Source organism: Rhinopithecus roxellana, chromosome 20 (assembly GCF_007565055.1).
Source record: "Rhinopithecus roxellana isolate Shanxi Qingling chromosome 20, ASM756505v1, whole genome shotgun sequence".
Lineage (NCBI taxonomy): Eukaryota > Metazoa > Chordata > Mammalia > Primates > Cercopithecidae > Rhinopithecus > Rhinopithecus roxellana.
Window position 1 is genome coordinate 27,051,612 of NC_044568.1, and position 21,895 is coordinate 27,073,506.

A 21,895-nucleotide genomic window follows, 5' to 3' on the forward strand; every position below is an offset into this window, starting at 1 on the left:
TGGAGTCAAGGCCAGTGTTGTGTGACAGGAACAGAATACAAGCCACACATGTAATTTTAAATGTTGTAATAGTCTCATTAAAAAACAAAGAAACAGGTGACATTAATTTTAACAATGTTATTTAAGCCAATATGATCAAAATATCGACATTTCAAAATACTATCGTTATATGTGATTTGCTTAATTATTAATTTAAAAAAAGTTGACATGCTTTTCCTTTTCTACATTAAGATTTTGAAATTCCCTGGGCACTCCCAATCCAGACCCGCCCTATTTCAAATGCTCAGTGGCTGCGTCAGGATAGAGGCTGCCATGGTAGGCAGTGCCCGCCCAGTTCCAACCATTTTGCTAAAGCAACGTTCCATGTCTTCCCTAAAACTCCTGAAAATCCATCTCTGCAGGACTTCCTCCATCCAAGGAACCCCACCACTCCTAACCAGAGGGTTCCACTTAGTTCTCAGGACCTCCTACAGACAAGACACCATGCTAAAAAACTCACAAGATACAACAAGGAGTAAGAACTGGCCTCTGCCCTCAAGCAGCCTACAATCTAAGCGGGAGGAGAGGAGTGAAATAATTACCAACCCTACTGCACACCAGGCTCTGGGGCTTCTCACCCATTCTCTTTTAATCTTCATACTCATCCTGGGATATTGGTTCTGTTATTACCATCTCATTTTACTGGTAAGAAAATTGAGGCTTGACAGACCATGGATCTTGCCCAGGGTCTACCTATTTGACTTGGCCAACCCAGGGCAAAACAAAGGAGATGTCAGCAAAGCCATGTGGAAGCTTTTAAGAACAAGGAGGGCAGCTTCAGGGAGGGTATGAGTGAACCTGGAGGCAGCATGAAAGGGAAGAAGGAAGCAGAGAGCCAAGGATAAAGCAGAGGCATGTGTATTTGCAGGGAATACAGAAGCAATAGGTGCATTTCTGATGAACGAAACTGCACAAGCAGAATCTTGGAAGCAGGAAAAGAGGCCGGAATTCTGGGCCTTAAAATGCTGTAGCATGAAGCTGGTGCACAGGGCATGGTATGAGGAGAGTCCAAGTTCAATCACCCAGTCATGGGAAAGCATCCACTGCCCAACCCATAGGCCATAATGTCAGCGGAATCTGACTTCCCAAAATATTTATCAGAAGGCGCTGGGCACCAGACTCCATTCTGTAAACCTGGATGCTGTTCCAAAGCTGAGACGATAGATCTCCCAGAGAACCAGTTAAACTCTCCCTCACATTCTAAATAATGAAAGGAAGGGGGGGAAGAGAAGGAGACAAATCAACCTCCTCCAACCGCCCAACTTAAGGGATTAAGGTCAGAAGCAAGACAGGAGCAAGGGGGCCATCTCCTTATCAGGCACACGGCTGCTCTAGACACAGGCAAAACTTGTAACACGCATCCTTCTTCCACATTGGGGGAGAGAAGCACCCAGTCCTAATACACAAAGGTCAGACCCATCCTCCAGGGGCAGAATTTCCAGCCAATCTGTTGCCCCCAGATTACCAAGACAGAACCATCCCTTCCATGTACAGAGGTGCTGACTGGAAGTCAAAGAATGAGGCCCATAAATCTCCGACCTGCCAAGGGGTCCAGATATCAAACCTCCCAGTGCACCGGCTCACTGCACTCAAAGGCACAAGCAAAGGAAGCTGTGGGATGAGTAGATTCAGGAATGTGGATGAAGGAAGACCCCTCTCTCTCACTGCCAACGATCACCATAGACATTATGGACTGAATAAATGAGGAAACGCTTGACACAGATGCTCTCACTTAATCCTCCTGAAAGTCCATGAGGCAGGTCCTGCTGTTATCCCCAGTTTACAACGAGAAATGACAGAATCACATGGCCAGAAAATGGCAGCACCATCTCTAACCTGGACTTCCTGTATCTCCAGCTAGGGACCCCCATAGGCTGGCCTACCACTCTCAGTTTCTTCCCCTCTCTGATATGCAGTCCTGGTTTCAAGCCCAGTGCTAACCACCTCTCTTCCTTGTTCAAAACCCTTAGGCTTATGTGTGCTTGCAAAATAAGCCCAAAATCCCCAGGGAGGGTTAAGAAAAGGTAGGCGGGTGCTCAGGGGCCCCCCAGGCCTCCACAAGCCAACTCATGTCACCCACTCCCAACTCCAAAAATGCAGCCCACCCTCTCAAGGGGCCCATCCAAGAAGCGGGCTTTTTGGCACCATATTTTCCTCCCACAGAACGTGAGAATAAAGGGCTCTTTGCTTGTCTCCTGAAATAACTGGCTTTTGCCATAAAGCAATCTTCTGCCCAGTAAAAATATTTCTGTAAAACTTGGTAACTCTATCTGCGGTTCCTTTTCTGAAAGTCAAAAATCTTGGGGAGTGAAATATGGCAGAGGCCAGCTTTATGACAAGCTCATGAAGTCATGTCTACCCGAAACAGGCCCTCCTTAACACTGTGATTAATTTGCTGTTAACCACAGGGACTTTGTGTCTTAATATACTCAAAGTGAAGCACCCGTTCATATTTCTACCAGAACAATACCCACCACCCCAGATCTGGTATCCAGCCAGGCAGGTAGCAGAGCCATGGCTGGGATCTGGGGCCAGAAAGGACTCAGTTGAGATCGGGGACTCTGCCAAAGGGCCATAACACACAAGGGAGCTGTTACCTGTGGCCTGTCCTTGGCCAAGGAGGAGGTACAGCTTATAAGTGAGGGGTGTCCCAAGATCAGAGTGTAAGAGGCACTCACAGCTAAATCAAACTAACTCCAAGACACCCAGAGAAGCCCCTGAAACCTCCCTAGGGCTTGGTTTTCCCATCTGTAAATGGGAACAATCATTTCAGGGGAACTCCTGAGCAAACGCATGTGATGTCCCCTCTCAACATCTTCATCCGGCAAACGGCAATCACGCCCCTTCCAGGTGCTATTTTCGGCCCCAAAGAAATGGAGACGGGTTTACTGGGAATCTTCCAGAACACAGCAGCAGATCCAGAGGCCTTAAAGGGCTACTGAGTATGTCTGCTGGGTGCTCACTGCATGCTAACACTTCAATGGCCATATGCATTACTTCATTATTTAATCTTTGAAACAACTCCAAGCGGTGGGCATTCTGTTCCTCTTTTTATAGGTGAGAAAACTAAAGCCCAACATCAACACAGTTCAGTATAAACCCAAGTCTGAAGCCTGGTCCTAAGCTCCATGCACCCCTCGAATTGGGAGATCACAAAGGGAAAAAGGAGTGAAGTAACGCAATGAAGTCTTAAAAAAAAAAAAAAAAAAAAAAAAGCCAAACCCATAAAAATTAAAATGGGGGTTCTTAACCTGGGGCCATGGGTGCCCTGAAATTGGAGTGACCGATGTAAGAGCATTTATCTAAGGAGAGAGACACATGAGATTCAGTGGATTCCCAAAAGGGAAGTTACTCACTCCTTGAGGGTTAAAAATCATCAACCTGTGATCATCATAGAGAGGTCAGAAGCTTGAAAGGAAGGCTGTAACCCAGGTGGGCTGCATGGAGGAAGTGGCAAACCACCTAGGCTCTTCCAAGATATGATAGAAATAGGTGGATCAATGGTCAGCTGCCTGGCTGCCCTGTCCTTACCCAGCCTTGCCAGCTGCTGACCAAAGCCTTGTTCAGTGATTCTGATTCCAGGGACCAAGCCATCCACAGCTGTTGGCTCCACCCACACAGTGTGCTTTCTACAGCCTTCTCCTCTCAAGTCAGTTTCTCATCAGGGAGATTCAAGGGATGCGGGTAAGGGGGTGATCCCAGCCTCCACTCCAGGACAAGCATGTGACTCAGGACTGTCAGAGGCACAGGGATAGGTTCTGGGATGCGACCCAAGTCCAAACAATGGGAGCTCTGCCTGGACTTTTGCTGGAACTTTCTTCTCTAACAGCTGAAGCTGGAAGCCTGGACTGCTGGGAGCCAAGTTGCCATTACCTGGGAAGGGTGTGCCTAAGGATGAAGCCAATCTAAAAGAAAGCAGAGATGAAGACGCAGATTGTTGTCCTGGGACACAGCTTGGGCTTGATGATCCAGCTATAACTGAAGTCCACTCCCTGGTTACACAAGCCAAGAATTTGACTGTATGAAACAGTTGACATGGGCTTGAAACCCAGAGTCCCAACGGATCCACAGAGAAAGGTCCCATCTACTTAACCACAAGCTCCCCCTGAAGCTGTTTTCCTCCTTGATTTTGTAGACACCAGCCAGGGGGAAAAACTCCAGCTTTGCCAGAAACATAGCAGAGCCATACCTGGGGATCACATCAGGATGTGCAGTGTGCATCGGGGGCACAGGGGGAGGGGTGGAAGCGGAAATGCACACTGTTGCTCTAAAGCTGACCACAGGCAGAAGCCCACAAACGATCTGAATGCCCAGCAGTAAGGAATCAATGCAATAAATGATGGTCTATCCTTATAACAGAAGGCTTGATAGCCATGAAGAACAATAAGATTATACATTCTGATATGAAATGATTTCCAAGATAAGTTTAAAAAGTTACATATTAAGAAAGCAAGCTGCAGAGCCAGATGTATACATGAATCTTAAGTTAAAAGAAAATATCTAAGGTCTGTATCACTTTTCATTGTAGTTGTTGTTATTGAGAGACATGGTCTCCCTCAGGTCGAAATGCAGTGGTGCGATCATGGCTCGCTGCAGCCTCAAACTCCTGGGCCCAAGCCATCCCCCCATCTCAGCCTCCTAAGTAGGTGGAACTACAGGCACACATCACTATGCCTGCTAGTTTTTGTTGTTGTTGTTGTCGTTGTTGTTGTTAAGAGATGGGGTCTCACTATGTTGCCCAGGCTGGTCTCAAACTCCTGGGTTCAAGCAATCCTCCCACTCTGGCCTCCCAAAGTGCTGTAATTATAATCATGAGCCACTGCACCTGGCTTCTATATCACTTTTTTTTTTTTTTTTTTTTTTTTGAGACAGAGTCTCACTCTGTTGCCCAGGCTGGAGTACAGTGGTGCAATCTCAGCTCACTGCAAACTCCATCTCCCGGGTTCACACCATTCTTCTGCCTCGGCCTCCCCAGTAGCTGGGACTACAGGCCCCCACCACCACACCTGGGTAATTTTTTATATTTTTAGTAGAGATGGGGTTTCACCGTATTAGCCAGGATGGTCTCGATCTCCTGACCTTGTGATCTGCCTGCCCTGGCCTCCCAAAGTGCTGGGATTACAGGGGTGAGCCACCAGGCCTGGCCTCTATATCACTTTTGTATGGTTCCCACCTTAAATGAATTTTTCAATTAATCTACTAATACCAATGCTTCCTGGTCTTGTTGGCCAAGACAGCTTCTGCTGTCAGTGCAGGGATAAGCATGCACAAACAGAGCATGGCTAGAAGTATCTTGAGGAGCCCACTACAGCAGATGTCTCCAAAGGGGGAAGCTGGGAGGTGGAGGTGGGAGGAGGCTTCCTGTGTACTGCATACCTTTAGTACAATTTTGGATTTTCTTTTTTTTTTTTTTTTTAACCATGCGTACGACTTAATTTAAGGAAAGGAAAAAGGTGAGGACCCTTTCTGAAGGGGCAGAGGCTCTCTTCAAAGGCACAAAACATCCTGGCTCCATAAAAGAGGTGGGGACTTAGATGGAACAGAAGAGAATCCCTGCCCCCTCTGCAGCTGTGTGCCCTCGGGCCAAGCTGCATGGTCCCTCTGAGCCTCATCCACCTGGAAAATGTTCTTGAGGATCTGCCATGTGCCAACCAGGGCAAAAGGCCCAGGGATACAAGACTGAGCCATAAAGAACCTGCCCTGTGGACTGTGCAGTCTGGTCTCAGTTTCCCCATAGTAATAACTGATCGTGGCCACATTTCTGTGAATATTAAATGCCTGACAAAGCCCTGTGAGGAAGGTTTTGCAAGCCATAAAGCCCTGGGTAAATCCTGGCTGGAAAACATCCACCCACTCAGTGCTGCTGCCTCCAATCCAGCAGGGAGTTTACTTTCCAATGCCCCAGAACAGAGTCAAGAGGACGAGTCCTCACTCAAGAATCCCAGTAGCAGCTCTGAGCAGAACTTCCAGGGTTAAGAAGGCTAGAAAGGCCCCGAATTGTGACATCACGAGAAAGTGCTCCAATCCAACCATCTAGAAGGAAGACCATGATCATTCCCCACCATGGCCATGGCTGTAGCCAGCCAGAGCTACCCCCACCAAGCCTGAACAAAGCCATGTTACAAGGAGTGGGCTGTGGACAGGCCCCAAAGAGGGTTAACCAGTGCTTCCTGTGGGGGAGAGTTTTCTTTCCATGACCACCTGCTGTGAATCACTCCTTTGACACCTCCCTGCCCGCTGAGGATGGAGTTTAGACTGACACACAGGATCTTCTCCGTGGGTCCAGGGCTGTGCCCGCTGAGGACAGAGCTTAGCCTGACACAGGGGATCTTCTCCATGCGTCCAGGGCTGTGCTGTCCAATGCGGTAGCCACTAGCCTCGAGGGGCTATTTAAGTTCACATTTAAATTCATTCAAATAAAATATATCTTAAAAGGCAGTCTCTGAGTCCCAGTGGTCACATTCTAAGCCACAGGTTCCCAGAAGGGACAATGCAGACACAGAACATTTCCATCATCAGAAAGTTCTACTGGTCAGCACAGTCTAGAGGTCCTTTCCACAGCCCCTTCTTCCCATTCTACAGCGGGGGACCTAGCAGTCTTTTCAAAAGAGGCAGGTGTCAATGACTGCCAGGGAAACTCTAAATCCATTTGCAAGTTTAAGCAGCCACAGTTTTGGGGATGTGGGAAGAGGAGAGAGAACCACGGAGCAAGAGCTTGTCAGGAGTGAGGGCCTGTGCTGGTGTCTCTGTAGGGTCGCTCATTAGGTCCCGCTACTCTACAAATGGGGAATGCCCTCCTCCTCATCCCTCTCCAACTCCTGCACCCTCCTGTCACCTTTCCTTCAGGGTCCAGTTGGCCCAGCTGTTGCCCAGTACAGAAAGGTTCTGACTCAGGCTTGGGAAACCCCAAGGACTCCACATTTTGAACAGCACCCAAGAGGTTCGGATGTAGGTGGTCCTCGGCCACACCGAGTCCTCCCCAACCCCACACCCTCTGGCTGCTGTCTTCTCTCTCCACTCCTTCTGGCAAAGCTTCTCCATAGAGTTGCCTACACACGTTGTTTCCTCATCTGTCATTCACTTTTAAAATGTATCACCTTGCCGGGCGCGGTGGCTCAAGCCTGTAATCCCAGCACTTTGGGAGGCTGAGACGGGCGGATCACGAGGTCAGGAGATCGAGACCATCCTGGCTAACCCGGTGAAACCCCGTCTCTACTAAAAAACACAAAAAAAACTAGCCGGGCGAGGTGGCGGGCGCCTGTAGTCCCAGCTACTCGGGAGGCTGAGGCAGGAGAATGGCGTAAACCTGGGAGGCGGAGCTTGCAGTGAGCTGAGATCCAGCCACTGCACTCCAGCCTGGGCGACAAAGCAAGACTCCGTCTCAAAAAAATAAAATAAAATAAAATAAAATGTATCACCTTTTTGAAAAATACAAAAAGTAGCACATGCTCACTTTTTTAAGTCAAACAACCTAAAAACGTACAAAATGAAAAGCGAAATTCTCCACTCCTCAGGGAAATAGTCCTTGACAGTGTACTCTTCCAGCTCTTTCTCTACGCCCCTGCAGATACATAGTGACACAGGCCTGCATAGACTTTCGCACACTGTAAGAAACAGGACCACAGCCTATGAATGTTTTGCACTTGCTTTGCTCATTCAGCAGTGTTTCAGGGTCTCTTTCCTGGCAGCAAGAGAGGACCTTACTCGCTGGGCTTTCACCAGTTGCAGAGAGCTCAATGAGAAGTCCACACCACTGTTACCTTGTACCCTAGGGATGGATGTTTGAATTGTCACAAACTTTTCATTCTTCCAAACGCAGCCATGAATATTCTTGTTAAGTATGTGCTTCTGCTCCCCTGCACATGTTTCTCAGTCCCTTCGTGAGCCACCCAAGTCTCACCTCTGCTGTCACTTCACCAAGACAGTTCCTGCCAGACCCAACTGTGACCACCAGGATCCTAAACTCAAGGAACACATCTCAGTCCTTTTCTATAACTCCACTCCCTCTTCAAGAGACCACCTACTCTCTGGTAGACTGTGTGGATGGCCCCCAGTGAATCCCACTTCCCAGTATTTATGCCCCTGTGTAGTTCCTTCCCCTAAATCTGAGTTGGACCTGTGACTTGCTTTAATGAAGAGAGTGTGTTTTTGCTAATTCCAGGCCTAAACCTTAAAAAGTCCTGGCAGTTTTTATTTCCATACTCTTGGGAAAGACAGCCACCATGTAAATCGGATTACCCTGAGACTGCCATACTGTGAGGAAGCCCAAGCTACCCACGAGGTGAGGCCAACTAGAAGAGAACTGAAGCCCCAGACATGTCACGCAATTGGAGCTGCTGCAGTCAGACCCTTGCTGTCAGAGCCACCCTAACTGTGCCACCTGGAGCCACAGACAATTTAACACTCCCAGGCTCTGCCCAAAGTGCATACTCTCAAGCAAGTCATACAGTGATCAAGTCACTAATTTTTGGACTTTTCGTTTTTTTTACAGCAGTAGAAACAAAACCTTCTCTTTTCCTTTAATGCATTTGAGAGGAGGAAGTAGAAGGCAGGAGAGGTCATAACAGACACCTCATAGCTAAGCTGGATGCACCCCCAGGCTCAGAGTTCCCAGCACAGCATTGTGTCCAACCCCTGACAACTCAGCCATGTCTGTCTTTCTCCTGGGATGAAGCTGCTGCTGTTGGCTTCTCAGGGGAGAAGCCATGGGGCCCCTCCATGGGACTGCTCATCCCCTTCATTCCCTAAGCAAAGGGAGTGAGCCAGCAGCAAGCACCCACAGCATCCTTGGGAGCACTGACCCAGGCCCAAAAGTCAACAAACCAAATAGATCGGAAAGCACAGAGAGGTCAGGAAAGTTGCCCTAGGTCACACTGCTAGTGAGAAGCACAGCCAGGGCTCAAAACCAGGCATTCAGGCTCAGGGCCTGCACCAGTGACCCACACCAGTATTTTTCTAACACTCTGATTATGACCTATAGTAAGAATTATATTTTACAATGTGCCTCTGCTGTAGATAGATACAGATAGATATAGATATATGTATATGGGTTTGGGTATAGGTGTGTGTGAAGTGTGTGTATACATTTTTTTTTAACTAGAACAAAAAATTACACAAAACAATATTTACTCTTACTATACATAATGTTTTCTCATATTTTTATTCTTTTCTATTTCATTTTGGTCACTAAATTGATGTCATGAACAATGAATGGGGCTGAGACATACAGTTGGGAAAAAAAAAAAAAAAAAACTCACCTAAACTGATTTAAGATGGCTCTAAAATCACACTGATCTGAATTTGAATCTTGCTGAAGCAAGATTCCACTTCCAAGTCAAGGGGCTTTGGGCAAGGTGGTTGACTTTTCTAAAGCCTCAGTTTCCCTATGGGTAAGATGGGCATAATAATAACAGCTGCCTCATAACTGTGCTCTGAGAAGCCAGCACTATGAACAATGCTTGGCCCGGAGCCTGGCACACAGCAGACATGCAGCAAGCAGCAGCTACACTGTTATCGCCTCCTCCTCGGGCTGCTGCTCCCAGGCTCAGCATGGGGCTATGCACACAGTGGGCAGCTCACAGGCACATTGAGCCTGCAGCCACTGAGAAAGCAGGCACGTACCTAGGACCAGCTGAGGCAGTGGGTACCTTTGGACTTTCCAGGGCAGGGAGCAAGCAGAGAAAGTCCCCAGTGCCCGCTGAAAAGGCAACTTTGTTCCTGGATTATAGTAGTTCTCTTCAATCATCTTTTTGCCTTTGAAGGGGGAAAGAAGGGTAAAACAACAAAGTCAGGGTCAAAAACTGTCCTGGAACAAGGCTCCCTCTGGAAACCAGGCATGGAATGAGCATGGCACCACACACCAGCACCCCCAAACACACTCAGTGGAGCCACCGCAAGCCAAGGCCTCTGAGTGAGGGGCCCACCAGCCCACACAGCCTTCTGAAGTTAGGAAAACATCCTCCGGCCTGAGCCCATTAGCAAGGCTGTGGCCTGAGGGAAGACAGCCCCATCCTGCTAACAGGGTCCTTTTATGCTCTGCCTCCCCCCTCCCCAGGGCCCCAGCTCTATGCTCAAGGCCAGCAGGCTTGGGCAGCCCAGCAAGCCAGCCAATCCGCTCCAGGGTGACACTATTTCTTGTAACTGAGAGGTTCTCTTCCCTACCTCTTCCAATCTGACCAGAAAGCTGGAGTACAGACACCAGTAACACTTCATGGAAGACTTGCAGTGAGGAGACAAGGCCTCATGACGGGATGCAACATACAGTGGTACCACCCAGCCCAGCAGGCATTGCCCACTCCCCACCACTGCACCACAGAGTTCTGCCGTTACACCTCAGAGACTGGAATGTGGTTCCAAGCCAGACACCAAGAAGGCAGCTGAAGACTTTCTCTGTGTACCAACCCTGCATGCCTCCTGGCCTTTGCACATTCCATGCCCTCTGCCTGTAATACTTTTAATAAACCCTTCATCACCTAGCTATTTCCTATTTATTCTTTGGGTCTTAACAACTTACGCATCGCTCCCTAATCCAAAGTAGAATCCTCCCTTATTTTCCTTCCCCATCCTTTTCCTTCACCGCACTTAGCACACTGGTACCACACTTAGCACACATCTGGGTGATCACTAGCAAACAACACTGGCAAGCTGTGAGAGAAGAGGTGACATCTTCTTTATTCTTTAACTTGCTGAAATGAACCCATTTCTACCCTTAAAACAACTCCATGAGGTAGGAACCATTACTCTACCCATTCCACAGATGTGAAAACTGAGAATCAGAGATAAGCCATCACTTGGCCCCACCATGCTGAGGAGAGATGCAGCTGGGACTCGGACCCAGGAAGTCTGATTCTATAAGTTCTAAGCACACCTCTGGCACCTTCTATGGGCACATGCTGGTCTTCAGCATAAAGTCTCCCAGCCCACATCTTTTGTTTGTTTGTTTGAGACAGAGTATCACTCTTGTCACCCAGGCTGGAGTGCAATGGCATGATCTTGGCTCAGTGCAACCTCCATCTCCCGGGTTCAAGCAATTCTCCTGCCTCGGCCTCCCAGGTAGCTGGGATTACAGGTGACTGCACCACGCCCAGCTTTTTTTTTTTTTTTTCTTTTTTTTTGTATTTTCAGTAGAGGCAGGGTTTCATCATGTTGGCCAGGCTGGTCTCGAACTCCTGACCTCAGGTGATCCGCCCATCTCGGCCTCCCATCCCAGCCCACATCTTTACTTACCCTTCCTGTGCCTCCCACATTGCTCTCCCACCAGACTGAAATATACTGTGCACAGCTTCCTGGCACTGAGGCTTTGCTTGGCCTGCACTCTCTGCCTTGGATGCAGCCTGAGTCCAGCTCTCCCTGGCTGGGCTAGTGACTCTAACTTGCTGGGCCGGCCTCCTCATCTATGTGACAGTGGAATAATACCTAAGGCAGTTGTGAGGATTCTACAAGAGAATGCATTATGTATTAGGCACAATGTTTAGTGCATATGATACTCATTCACGTGTCCTTTTATCACTAACATACTACTTCTCTACCACCACCACCATCAGAATCTTAAAGGTCTAAATCAGCAAACACAAGCCAGGGTACTACAGGCCAAATCCAGTCGTCTGAGTCACCCAAAAAAAGTGTTTTCTAAAAATTTTAATTGGTTAACAATAATTTTTTAAATTGGAAAAGTTTCACATAAAAATCCAGACAGCTGGATTTTCTTAATGATCAGCCCATGTGGCAACACCAGGGTCATATTCCCACATGGCAGTGATTGGCTGGGGTTGAGTGGCACTGCCCCCTTGAGGCAGGGTGTGTGTTCCCCAGGGGTCACCCCGGTTCCCACCCCTCTCAGATGTCTCCCACTGAGCCTGTGGCATTCATTCATATGACCTCTCTGGCCCCTGTAGGTCCTTAAGTTTCTAACCCCTGATCTCAGTCTTACCACTCTTCAAATCCCTACTCACATGTCCACCTCCTTCAAAAAAACCCTCCCCAAACTCCACAGCCCTGTGCTTCCCTTATGGTTTTATACTTTAACAGTTAACTTGCACTGAGTACTTCATGCAAAGATCCAAAGTGAAATATTAGCCTATCAAATGCGGTCACATTTTAAAAAATAATCTATCATGACAAAGAATTTTGGAGGGCCAAGAAGGTTGCACTAGGAAATCCAGCAATGTAAATCAAGTATACAAATCACACACCACATTAGCAAAGAATGATCCATTCCATGTGCATCCCAACAGCATGTGACAAAATTCAATAATTATTCCTGATTTTACAAAGCTCAGAAAGCCAGGAGTTGAAGGAAGCTTTCTTAAACAAAAAGTATCATACTTGGTAGTTGTTAAACAGAGTATGAGAGATTCTAACCAATGCAATAAGAGAAGAAAAATTGATGAAAGGCAATGGGGAGAGCTTAGTTCCACTCTCACAGAGGCAAGAACTATGTCCTAGTCCTCACAATTTCCACAACACCCTAAGCACAGCACATGGGATAGAGAAAGCAGTCAAATATTTGTGGAATGAATAACACCCCAGATGAGTTCTGACCTCTGGTACATGTTCTCAAAACATCCAGTACTTTTTGGAGGCACATATCACAACTTAAATTGCACAACTTGTTTATGAAAATATTTCTGTTTTCCTATGAGATGGTAAGTTCCATGAAATCAAGGCCTTCACTCTAGATACCAAGCATTTCTAGGTGTCCCTGGCCTAAAGCAGGTACTCAATGCCTGCTGCAAGAGACACGGGGGCCTACTGGAGGGTGCGGGGTGGGAGGAGGCTGAAGATCTAAAACTACCTATTGGGTACCGTGCTTATTACCTGGGGGATGAAATAACCTGCACACGAACCTCCCATGACACACAATTTACCCATATAACAAACCTGTACATGTACCCTGAACCTAAAATAAAAGTTAAAATATATATATAGGACTGGGCACAGTGGCTCACACCTGCAATCCCAGCACTTTGGGAGGCCAAGGCAAGAGGATCATTTGAGGCCAGGAGTTCAAGACCAGCCTGGGCAACATAGTGAGTCCCTGTCTCTAAATTAAAAAAAAAACAAAAAACAAAAAAACCCTACTGCAGATGCATGAATGAATGCACTCAATAGACAGTGCTAAATTACCATGATTTTATTCTGCTTCTCAGCTGAAGAATCTGAAGCCCAGGCAGGGAGTCTTTGGCTGAGGCCACACCAATGTGAAGCCCTGTCAATACCCTGGTGTCCTCTGAAAGGCATCAGCCACACACAAGGCCACACACACATGCCACAGCCCATGTGACTTAACAAGTAAGGAAAGCGAAGCCCAGACCCATGCCTCAGAGCCCTCTAAACAAACACATCCAGGACCCACCCTGGTGGGCCAAGCCGCCACCACTCTGAGGCTGGGGATGACTTCAGTGCGGAGACCTGAGGCTTTCCTCCCAGAGTCCCACGACTGGTGCCCACACGGCTAAACAGCTCCCTTTTGCCTTCCCAGGAAGCTATCAAAGAATTACTTATGTCTCTGGAAGTGCTTGTTTAGAGAAGGTTCTCCACCCCACCTGGGCTTGGCAGGAGCGCAGCATCACCAGGCTGCCCTTCGGGGCTGCTCAGGCTTGCCTCCAGCCCCTGGAGGAGCTCGGCCATCCTTCACGTGGAGAGTCGAAGCCATGAAGCAGCAGGAAGCTTCCCAGGATAAACGGAGCAGGGTGACATCAAAGTCCTCCTTCCAGATTAAACAACTGAGGCCTTCAACTCTCGCTGGCATTCCTTCCAGGATATTCTGGGCTCCTGCCTCAGTTCTCCCTCCGACGGAATGGCAGATATTTTGTTTGTGAGAGACTGAATATTTTTCCTTCCTCAGGGGGAGGAGGAGGAGGAGGAGGAGGAGGAGGAGGGGGAAGGGAGGTGGGGAGGGAGAGGAAGAGAAAGAATGTGAGAGACAAGAGTGGCAAAAAGAACACGTGTGAGTGGGCAAGAGAGAGGGAAGGCAGGGAGGCAGCCAGAAGTGCCTGGTTTGGAATCCAACAAGTGATGTGAAAAATCCAAAAGCGTCTAAATCCAAGCATGTTGTGATTCACAGCCATGGGGCGAGGCTGAAGGACCCCCGAGCTAAAAGGATTCCAGGGGACCTGGCTCACCATGCCAGGGGACTGCACATCCTGTCTCGGACAGCCCTGCTCAGCCCACATGGGGGACCCTCTTTCCATAGGCACAGGCGCGCTGCAGCTCTGGGGCATGATGAGCTCTCTCTGGGGTTTGCTGGTCACTCCCTCTTGTTCCCTGGTCCCTGAAGTGCCTCCTTCTTGAGCAGCAATCCCACCCCACAGGTCCCCCGTAGCCCTGACAACTGGGCTACGGCTAGCCTCCTCCCTAACACGACAGCAGGGCCACCCACCGAAATAGGCTGGGTTGCGCCCCCAAGGACCTGTCCGTGACACAGGGGCAGCACGCTGACTGCCTGCCCTGCTCCACCCGACATACCTGTCCAGAGGGACAGACAGGTAACTCAGATGTGCCAGGAGCCACCAACATGCAAGGCTTTCCACAGACAGTGCCAGGAACGACTTCCAGTTCCCACAGGCTGCAGAGCCACTTGGAGGCTACATTCCCTTCTTGATTACCCACTTGATTCCATACAGAAGCCTCCTGGCAACCCCCCACCCCATCTTACAAGGGCAGCTTGAGCCTGGGACCTTGGTCAGCTCTTCCCCCAACCTGCAACTCCTTCCTCCTCTTTCCTCAGGCTCAGAGGCCCGTCCTGCACCCTCCCTCCCAGAGTGCCTCTGTGTAGTCCTAGGAGTGGGCCTGGGTGCTCACTGCTGCTTTGTCCCCTTCATCGGACTGGAAGCCGCAGGAGGGCAGGAACCACGTCTCTCTTATTCTCCACTGTATTCCCAGAGCCTGGCCCAGTTAGGGACTTATTAATTCATAATTAATAACAAGGCCAAGTGTGATGGCTCACATGTGTAATCCTAGCACTTTGGGAGGTTGATGTGGGAGGATGGTTTGAGGCCAGGAATTCAATCCAGCCTGGGCAACAAAGCGAGACCCAATCGCTATGAAAAAATAAAAATAAATTAGCCAGACACAGTGGCGTGCACCTGTAGTCCCAGCTACTCGGGAGGCTGAGGCAGGAGGATCACTGTGAGGCTGCAGTGAGCTATGATGATGCCACTGCACCCTAGCCTGGATGGCAGAGTGAAACTATGTCTCAAAAAAAAAAAAAATAAACTAAGAATTATTGATAACAATTTATATTAATTCATTAGGCTGAGTGCCTGAAAGAAAAGGCCTGGTTCTACCCTTCCACTCCAGACAGGAGGACCTGGGAAAAGATGGAATTTGGAAGCAGGAATTAAAGGGAAGAAGCTGACCAGGGAAGAGGAGCTGTGGAAAAAGGAGGCAGGGAGGGTGTCTTCATTTATTTCTTCTTTTTTTGCTGCTGACAGTTCAGCCTTGATGTTTCATGCCCTCACGGGGACAGTTTGATCCCAGAGTGTACCTGAGCTTCCTGGTACAAACAGCAACACTGTCCATCAATCCGTCCGTCCCTACCTTCCAACATCCCCACTGGGCGAGCAGAGGAAATGTCCCCTGAGTTCAAGAACCTTGCAGGACCCATAGCAGGTGCCTCCTGGATTTGATTTCCCCTAGGTTTCCTACAAAAATGTGAATGAAGAGGGTGCTCCTGGGCTCTAGAGAACAGAAGGCATGCATAGTCTGGGTCAGGGGCATCCGGCCTCCTTCCCCAAGAAGAAAAGTCTCAAAGTGAGGACAAGACACTCCTCGAAGCCTCTACCAGAGACCACATCACAAAGACCCATTAAAGCACTAAGAAGATGACACCCATGGCCGCCACCCACCCATCCTGTGGGACCTATGGAAAACCAGAAGTTCCCCCCAGTCCCTGGCACTCTGCCCAGCCCAAGCTCTCCCAGCCTCTGCTTCCCACCCCCCAGAAGGAAAGACAGTGCCCAGGCTGGGGCAGGCAGCTGGCCCTGGTGCCCATGAGCAGAGGGGACCCTCCCTGGAGAACTCGAAAATGCCAGTGAGCAAAGCCCAAACACCTCCACCCTAGTCCTTCTCCAGCCTTAAAGCAAATCATCTTTTAATCCTGAAACACCAAATATTTAATTTATGCTCTACCTCAAATGTCAAGCCCACCTCCCAGCACATAGCTTTGAAACCACGTAAAGAAGCCTAACACTTTCCATATGGTAAAGACATGGGGCCTTTTAATTGTGCCAACTGGTATCATTCAAGGGTAATTCCCTTGGAATCCGGTGCTCGGGCAACAGCTGGGCCAGCCTCCAATCTCATCACCCAACCCCACATGTCCCCATGGCTCCAAGTAAGCCTGCACCCTCCTCATCTTCTCCAAATATCCAAATGCACTAGGTGCCCCCAGTCAAATTACCAAACTGCCTGGCAGCTGCCTTTGATCCAGAGGCGGGCTTGCCTGCACCATGGCTCTCAGCCTATTTCTTCAGGCAGCTCTGCTGTAAAAGAACAAAAGGGCCAATCGGGGCCGTGGGGAGGAGATTGTTTTAAATCTGGTTGTACATATTCACAATCGGCCTGTGAGTGTATACAGAGGCACACAGGTCTTCACCAAGTGTCTCCCACCTGATACCTGAGTCCCCTGCACTATTTAATCAATCTATTAAGCTTTTTCACTTGTCCATTCTATTTTCCACACCCAGTGTTTCCAATTGGTTTTCTTCTCTGCCTGTTGCTGCTTCATGTTTCCAGCATCCTCCGTTCTCTCTCTGAGTTTATGATGCTTATTTTGCTTTCTAATTCTGTTTAGCACAGTGTTCTCTGGTGTGAGTGCTGGTCAGTTTATTGCTTCTCTTCCATAGTACTCGTGTGCCTCCCATTTCTCATTCCTTTTCTCCTATGAGCCCATATTCCCTTGGACTTGCTCATGTCCCCATGGAAAGGGCAAAAGCCCAGCCCTTGGCCTGCGGCCCTCCAAGTGAGCCTGCCATGAGAGTGGGGGAGGCAGAGAGCCTCTGGTGCTCTTATCCCAGCCCTATCACTCCCTATTTGTAGGCCCCCATCTCCAACCCTACAAATGCCTTCAGTATCATAACTTCCTTCCCAGGTTCAACGGTTATAATCCCATCACAACCCGCCAGGGACGAAAATATTATACCCATTTTGCAGATGAACTAATTAAGGTATACAAGGGTAAAATGGTTTGCACAGGTGACAAATAACTAGGACAGAGCCTGACCTCATTTATTTCTGTATTTAAGAGGGCAGGCTTAGTTTAATGCCAGCATGGTCACCCTTTCACATCTCAGGACCCTGTGTGTAACTTGGTCTCATCTGGGACATTTCTCAAGTTCATCAGATCCCGTCAGGAAGGAAGAGGGCAAACAGGGGCCATCCTGCTTCTGCCTGCCCCAGGACTGGCTCATCTCGAAGCACCCCCTCTCTGGGAGTTTTGTATGCAGCACCCTCCAGGCGGATGCCCTGCCACAGGGCTTCTCTACACATGGCTTCTCCTAGAAACTGCTCCAGAAAGGGAGAAACACACAGTCCACACCAGCAGGCTGTCAACACTACAAGGTTATGGGGAGGATTAAGATAATGTAAGCAAAGTGCTTGACACATATAGGCACTTAATAAATACTAGTTATTATTGCAATAACAGTAATACGAGTTGGATGAGCCACTGTGTCTCCAGCCACTTAGTTGACAGGCCACATAAAGGGCTGGAGGCAGACACTAGCCCCAAAACAGGCTTGGGGTTGGTGGGAGGACCTCTGCCAGCCCTTGGAAATCAGCAGACTTTGCAGCCCATGCCTTCCTACATCCTGATAATATCATGGAAGAACCTACCAGCTACCTCTTCGGCACCAGAGGGAATTGGGGAAATGAACTAGCCTGAGGGTTGCCCACTGCTGTCCTGTTCAATATCTCAGTGCTTCCCAAACTTTGGGCATTCCGTTCCCACATTCACAATTTTGACCACTTGTACTTAATATTTTTCTCTGAATCGACTTCACATTAGACTCTTTTTTAACTTAGCTTCATCCTAAGCAATAATATCTGCAAAATCATGGGTTTGATGTCCTAGCCTTTTTTCCGGTTAAAAAAAAAAAAAAAGATAACTATTAAGATTTAAAATGTTTATCCAGGTACCACCTGAAATCACCTGGAGGATGCCTGGAGGGCTGTTCTACACCCTGGACTACCCTTGAAGGTCTGACTCCTTATCACTACCTCTGCAGACACAATGGCTGGGCTATCTGGGGCCAAGGTTGGTGAAAACCCAGGCATCTGGGTCCCCAGCAGCAAGAATAACTCCCAAGGAGACAGAGGCCGGCCCCCTGCTTAACATCTTTGATGGCTGGGGCCCACCCTCCAACCACCTGACACATGTCACGCCAACGGCTCTGAGCCTCACATCTTCAAAAGTACTTTGAACAAACATTAATGACCTCTCAGCGTTTCTCTGAGAGAGGGGGTGAGGGAGGGAGGGGGACAGGCACCATCCCATGCTGTCCTCAGCTAGGGGAAGAAACCAGGCAACAGAATTCCGTGACTTCACCAAAGCCACAGACTTAAGCTGGGGCCCCCTCCCCATCCTCCCTCACTTCCCCCAATGGTAACTTTTACTGGCCTGCATTCCTCTCGCTGGGAACACTACTATTTAATTAAAAACGACAGACTTTTGTTTTCCTCTCCCTCTTTCCTCCTCCCTCCCGTCCTCCCAGACTGGATGCCAAGGAGACCCACCAAAAACATGCGGGTAACATTTGTTATGGCTTTGAAGATAAAAGTCAATTGAAGTAAGCCCTCGTTGTATTTCAAGTTTTCCCTCTAGCATGGAGCAAGCTGCCTGGCAGTTCAGAAAAAAAAGAAAAAGGAGGGACTGCAAATAAATGTCATTCTGCAGGAATACTTTGTAAAAATAAACAGGCTGAAAAAACCCAAAACTTGATTAATGGAAATCCACTCAGTGGGCCTCTGTCTGGAGCTGCAAACGCATTTGTTCATACGGCTAAATTAGACCATTTTCGTTGGTCTTTAAATAAATAAGTAGATCAAAAACTAGAAAGGGCAGAAGAAGGGAAGGTTTGTAGTTCTGTTTTTAAAGGGCCCTCAACTGCAGTGCCCCCCACCCACCAAGATTTGACCTTTACTAGGGGACAGCAGCTCCAAGTCCGACCAAGCCAACAGAAGACAGAGAAGCCCCCAGCTAAGCAGTGGTGGTGGAGGAGGACAGGGGAGCTTCTCCCAGGCCCAGAGGTTATTTCATCCACACACAGGAACTGACTTTATCCACAGGTCCACCTCCCGACACCAGCACTGCAAGCGGGCTGCCAGGTCCCACCACCCAAATACACACACATCTGAAGTCTCCACTGGCCTCTCCCCAGCCCATGGATAAGACCAAAGAACTAACCAGACCTGAGACTCAGTCTATTCCCCCTCTAAGTTAAAAAAAAAAAAAAATTAAATGTCACATCAAAAAGTTGATTCATCCTTTGATCCTAGGCTTGCGCGAGTTCCACGCAGACCGCCTGAAAGCTCCGTGCAGAGTTCCGGAGCTCACAGGACATCTGTGAACGCCAAGTCCCAGGCCAGGAGCTGGGGCTGGACTCACTCATTCCCATCACACTTAGTGCTCCTCCAGGAACTCCAGCCTCAGGGACCCATGGGGTGAAGGCTCAGGGCTGTGCCCAGGCTACAGTAGAATGAGGCCATCTCTCTCATGTGCCAAGTAAGGGGTCTGCCAGGTCTCAGTCCCCCTAGATCTGCCACCCAGAGGGCCACCTGCTCTACTGGGTTCCTGTACAGGTGGCACTGATGAATGCCACAGATAATCAGAACATACTCAGATCCTGGGGCTAGCACAGCTCTGCCCTCCACCCAGACACCCCAATACCACCCTCTCCCTAGCCCCTACTCCACCTCCACCTTTGAATGTTGGTGGCAGAAACAAGGTAGAAGTCAGAGCAGGCCCCCAAATCCCTCCGGTACAGACATGCTTCCCCATCAACTGGACCTTCACCACCTCCCCACCTAGGACCTTTCCCCCAGGCAGCCCTCTGCCTCCAGCTGGGCACTTCAAGGTTCTCCAAGGCACGCGGGAAGAGGGTCGCGTTGGTGGGGCAGGGGGCAGCTGAGAAGAGATTTTTAGACCCAGAAGCTGTGCAGGAAAGTGCTCAAAGTTGGGGTGCATGGGTTTGGGGACCCATCTCTGAGGCTGAAAGGAGGCCAGGAGGTGGAGCAGGGTGGGGAATCATACCCGGGTGCCTCGGCCTATGGTGCCAGCCAACCGCAGCTGTCGGTGTCCCGAGACACCGCCCGGGCAGCGCTGTCTCCCGATCCACTCCTCGATGCCCTTCCGAGCCCAGGCAGCGCTCACGGCGAAGCTGTCACCTGGGGCGGGGACGACATGAAGCCCCTGAGTCTGGCTCCAGGGACCAAAACTTACCCCCGCAGAGGGAAGGAGGAGGCGCGGTGGGAGGCGAAGGGCCACGGCACCGGAGCCAGGAGGCAGTTCGCGGGCTGAGGCAGGAGCCAGAGAGGGACGCGGGTAAGTAAAGGGGGGTTCAGCGAAGCCCCAGGAGCGAGGAGACAGAAGAGGGCAAGAGAGGTGAGCAGTACCCCTGGAGGACGGGTTTGGGGACCAGACCAGGGAGCGCTGGTGGCCAGGACTGCGGAGGAGAGGGCTGGGAGTCAGGAGAGGGGCCGCAGTAGGTGCAGGAGCCAGGATACGAGAGAAGGCGCCGGGGGACAGGAAGAGAGGGCAGGGTCTTGCGGAGAGGCGCTCGGGGGTCTGAGGAGAGGGCGCCCTGGGAGCCGAGGGCAGGGACGCGGGAGGGGGAGGGGTTGAGGGTCAGCGGTGGGAGCGCAGGACCGCGGGGAGCGGGTAGAAGGGACAGAGGAGGGGGCGCGAAGGCTGCTCCGGGAGCGGGCTTAGGGGGCCGGTGGCCGGAACTGGGGCTTGGGGGTGGCCCTGGTCATAAGACCTGGAGGGCTGGGCCGTTCTGCTGCGGCCGCGGTGTCCCCCGCGTCCATCCCCGAGGTCTGCGCCCCGCGCGCCCCTACCTTCCGGGCTCTCCCTGCGCTTGCACACGGCGGCTGCAGGCACATCGCAAGGCGGCGGCGGCGGGAGAAGGAAAGAAAGGAAGGGAGAGAGTTAGCGACCGCGGCGGCGAGGGCGGCGGGGCCCGGGGCGAGCGCGCGGGCGGGGGCACTGACCCGGCTTGGAGTGAAGTTTCCCCATGCTGGGGCTGGGGCGGCTGGGAGCGTCCCTAAGCCATGCGCCCGGCCCGCTGGCCTGGCGCTTCGCCTGGCTCTCCTCCTCCTATCCTCAGCCCCCGAGCCGAGCGGAGCCCGAGGCGGAGCCGCGACGCGCTCCTGCCGCCGTCGCCGCGGCCCGACTGAAGCCCGGGAGCGCGGAGCCCCCAGCCCGCCGCCGCGGCCCGCGCCTCCCCGCGCGCCCATTGGCCGGTGCGGCGCATCAAAGGCGAGGCGGGCTGCGGCGGGGGCGGGGAAGGAGGCGGGGAAGGGGCGGGGCCGGGGGCGGGGCACGGACCGGAGGGGCGGACACAGGCCGCGCTCCCAGCCGCGGTCTGGGGACCCCGCGAGGCAGCTTTTCCAGGAGGGGTATTGGGACAGAACACCGCGGCCCTCGCCAACTGTACTGTCACTTCCCTCCGCTCCAGGTTCCTTCTAAACGGGCAGGGCGAGACTCGGCGGGTCCAATTTACAGGTGGGGAAACTGAGGTCGGGAGCGGAGACCTGAGCTGCTCAGGTGCAAGCTTCGACAGCGCTGCCTTTTCCCGGTCTTCCCAAGACCTACCTTCTACAGAAAGTGTTCATTACCCGCCCCGTGCCCCGCCCC

At 50.6% G+C, this 21,895-nt stretch overlaps 1 protein-coding gene across 1 annotated transcript in view; it reads right to left on the reverse strand.

Moving 5' to 3' along the window:
- The window catches only part of NKD1 (NKD inhibitor of WNT signaling pathway 1), an 85,771-nt gene extending 64,272 nt beyond the window's left edge, over positions 1 to 21,499 (reverse strand). The window contains exons 1-3 of the mRNA XM_010376377.2: positions 21,250 to 21,499; positions 21,097 to 21,129; positions 20,291 to 20,424 (exon numbers count right to left, since the gene is read on the reverse strand). Of these exons, the coding sequence (XP_010374679.1) occupies positions 20,291 to 20,424; positions 21,097 to 21,129; positions 21,250 to 21,274 (192 nt within the window). The 5' untranslated portion in view covers positions 21,275 to 21,499. The remainder of the gene's footprint in view (positions 1 to 20,290; positions 20,425 to 21,096; positions 21,130 to 21,249) is intronic.
- Positions 21,500 to 21,895: the final 396 nt, after the last annotated feature.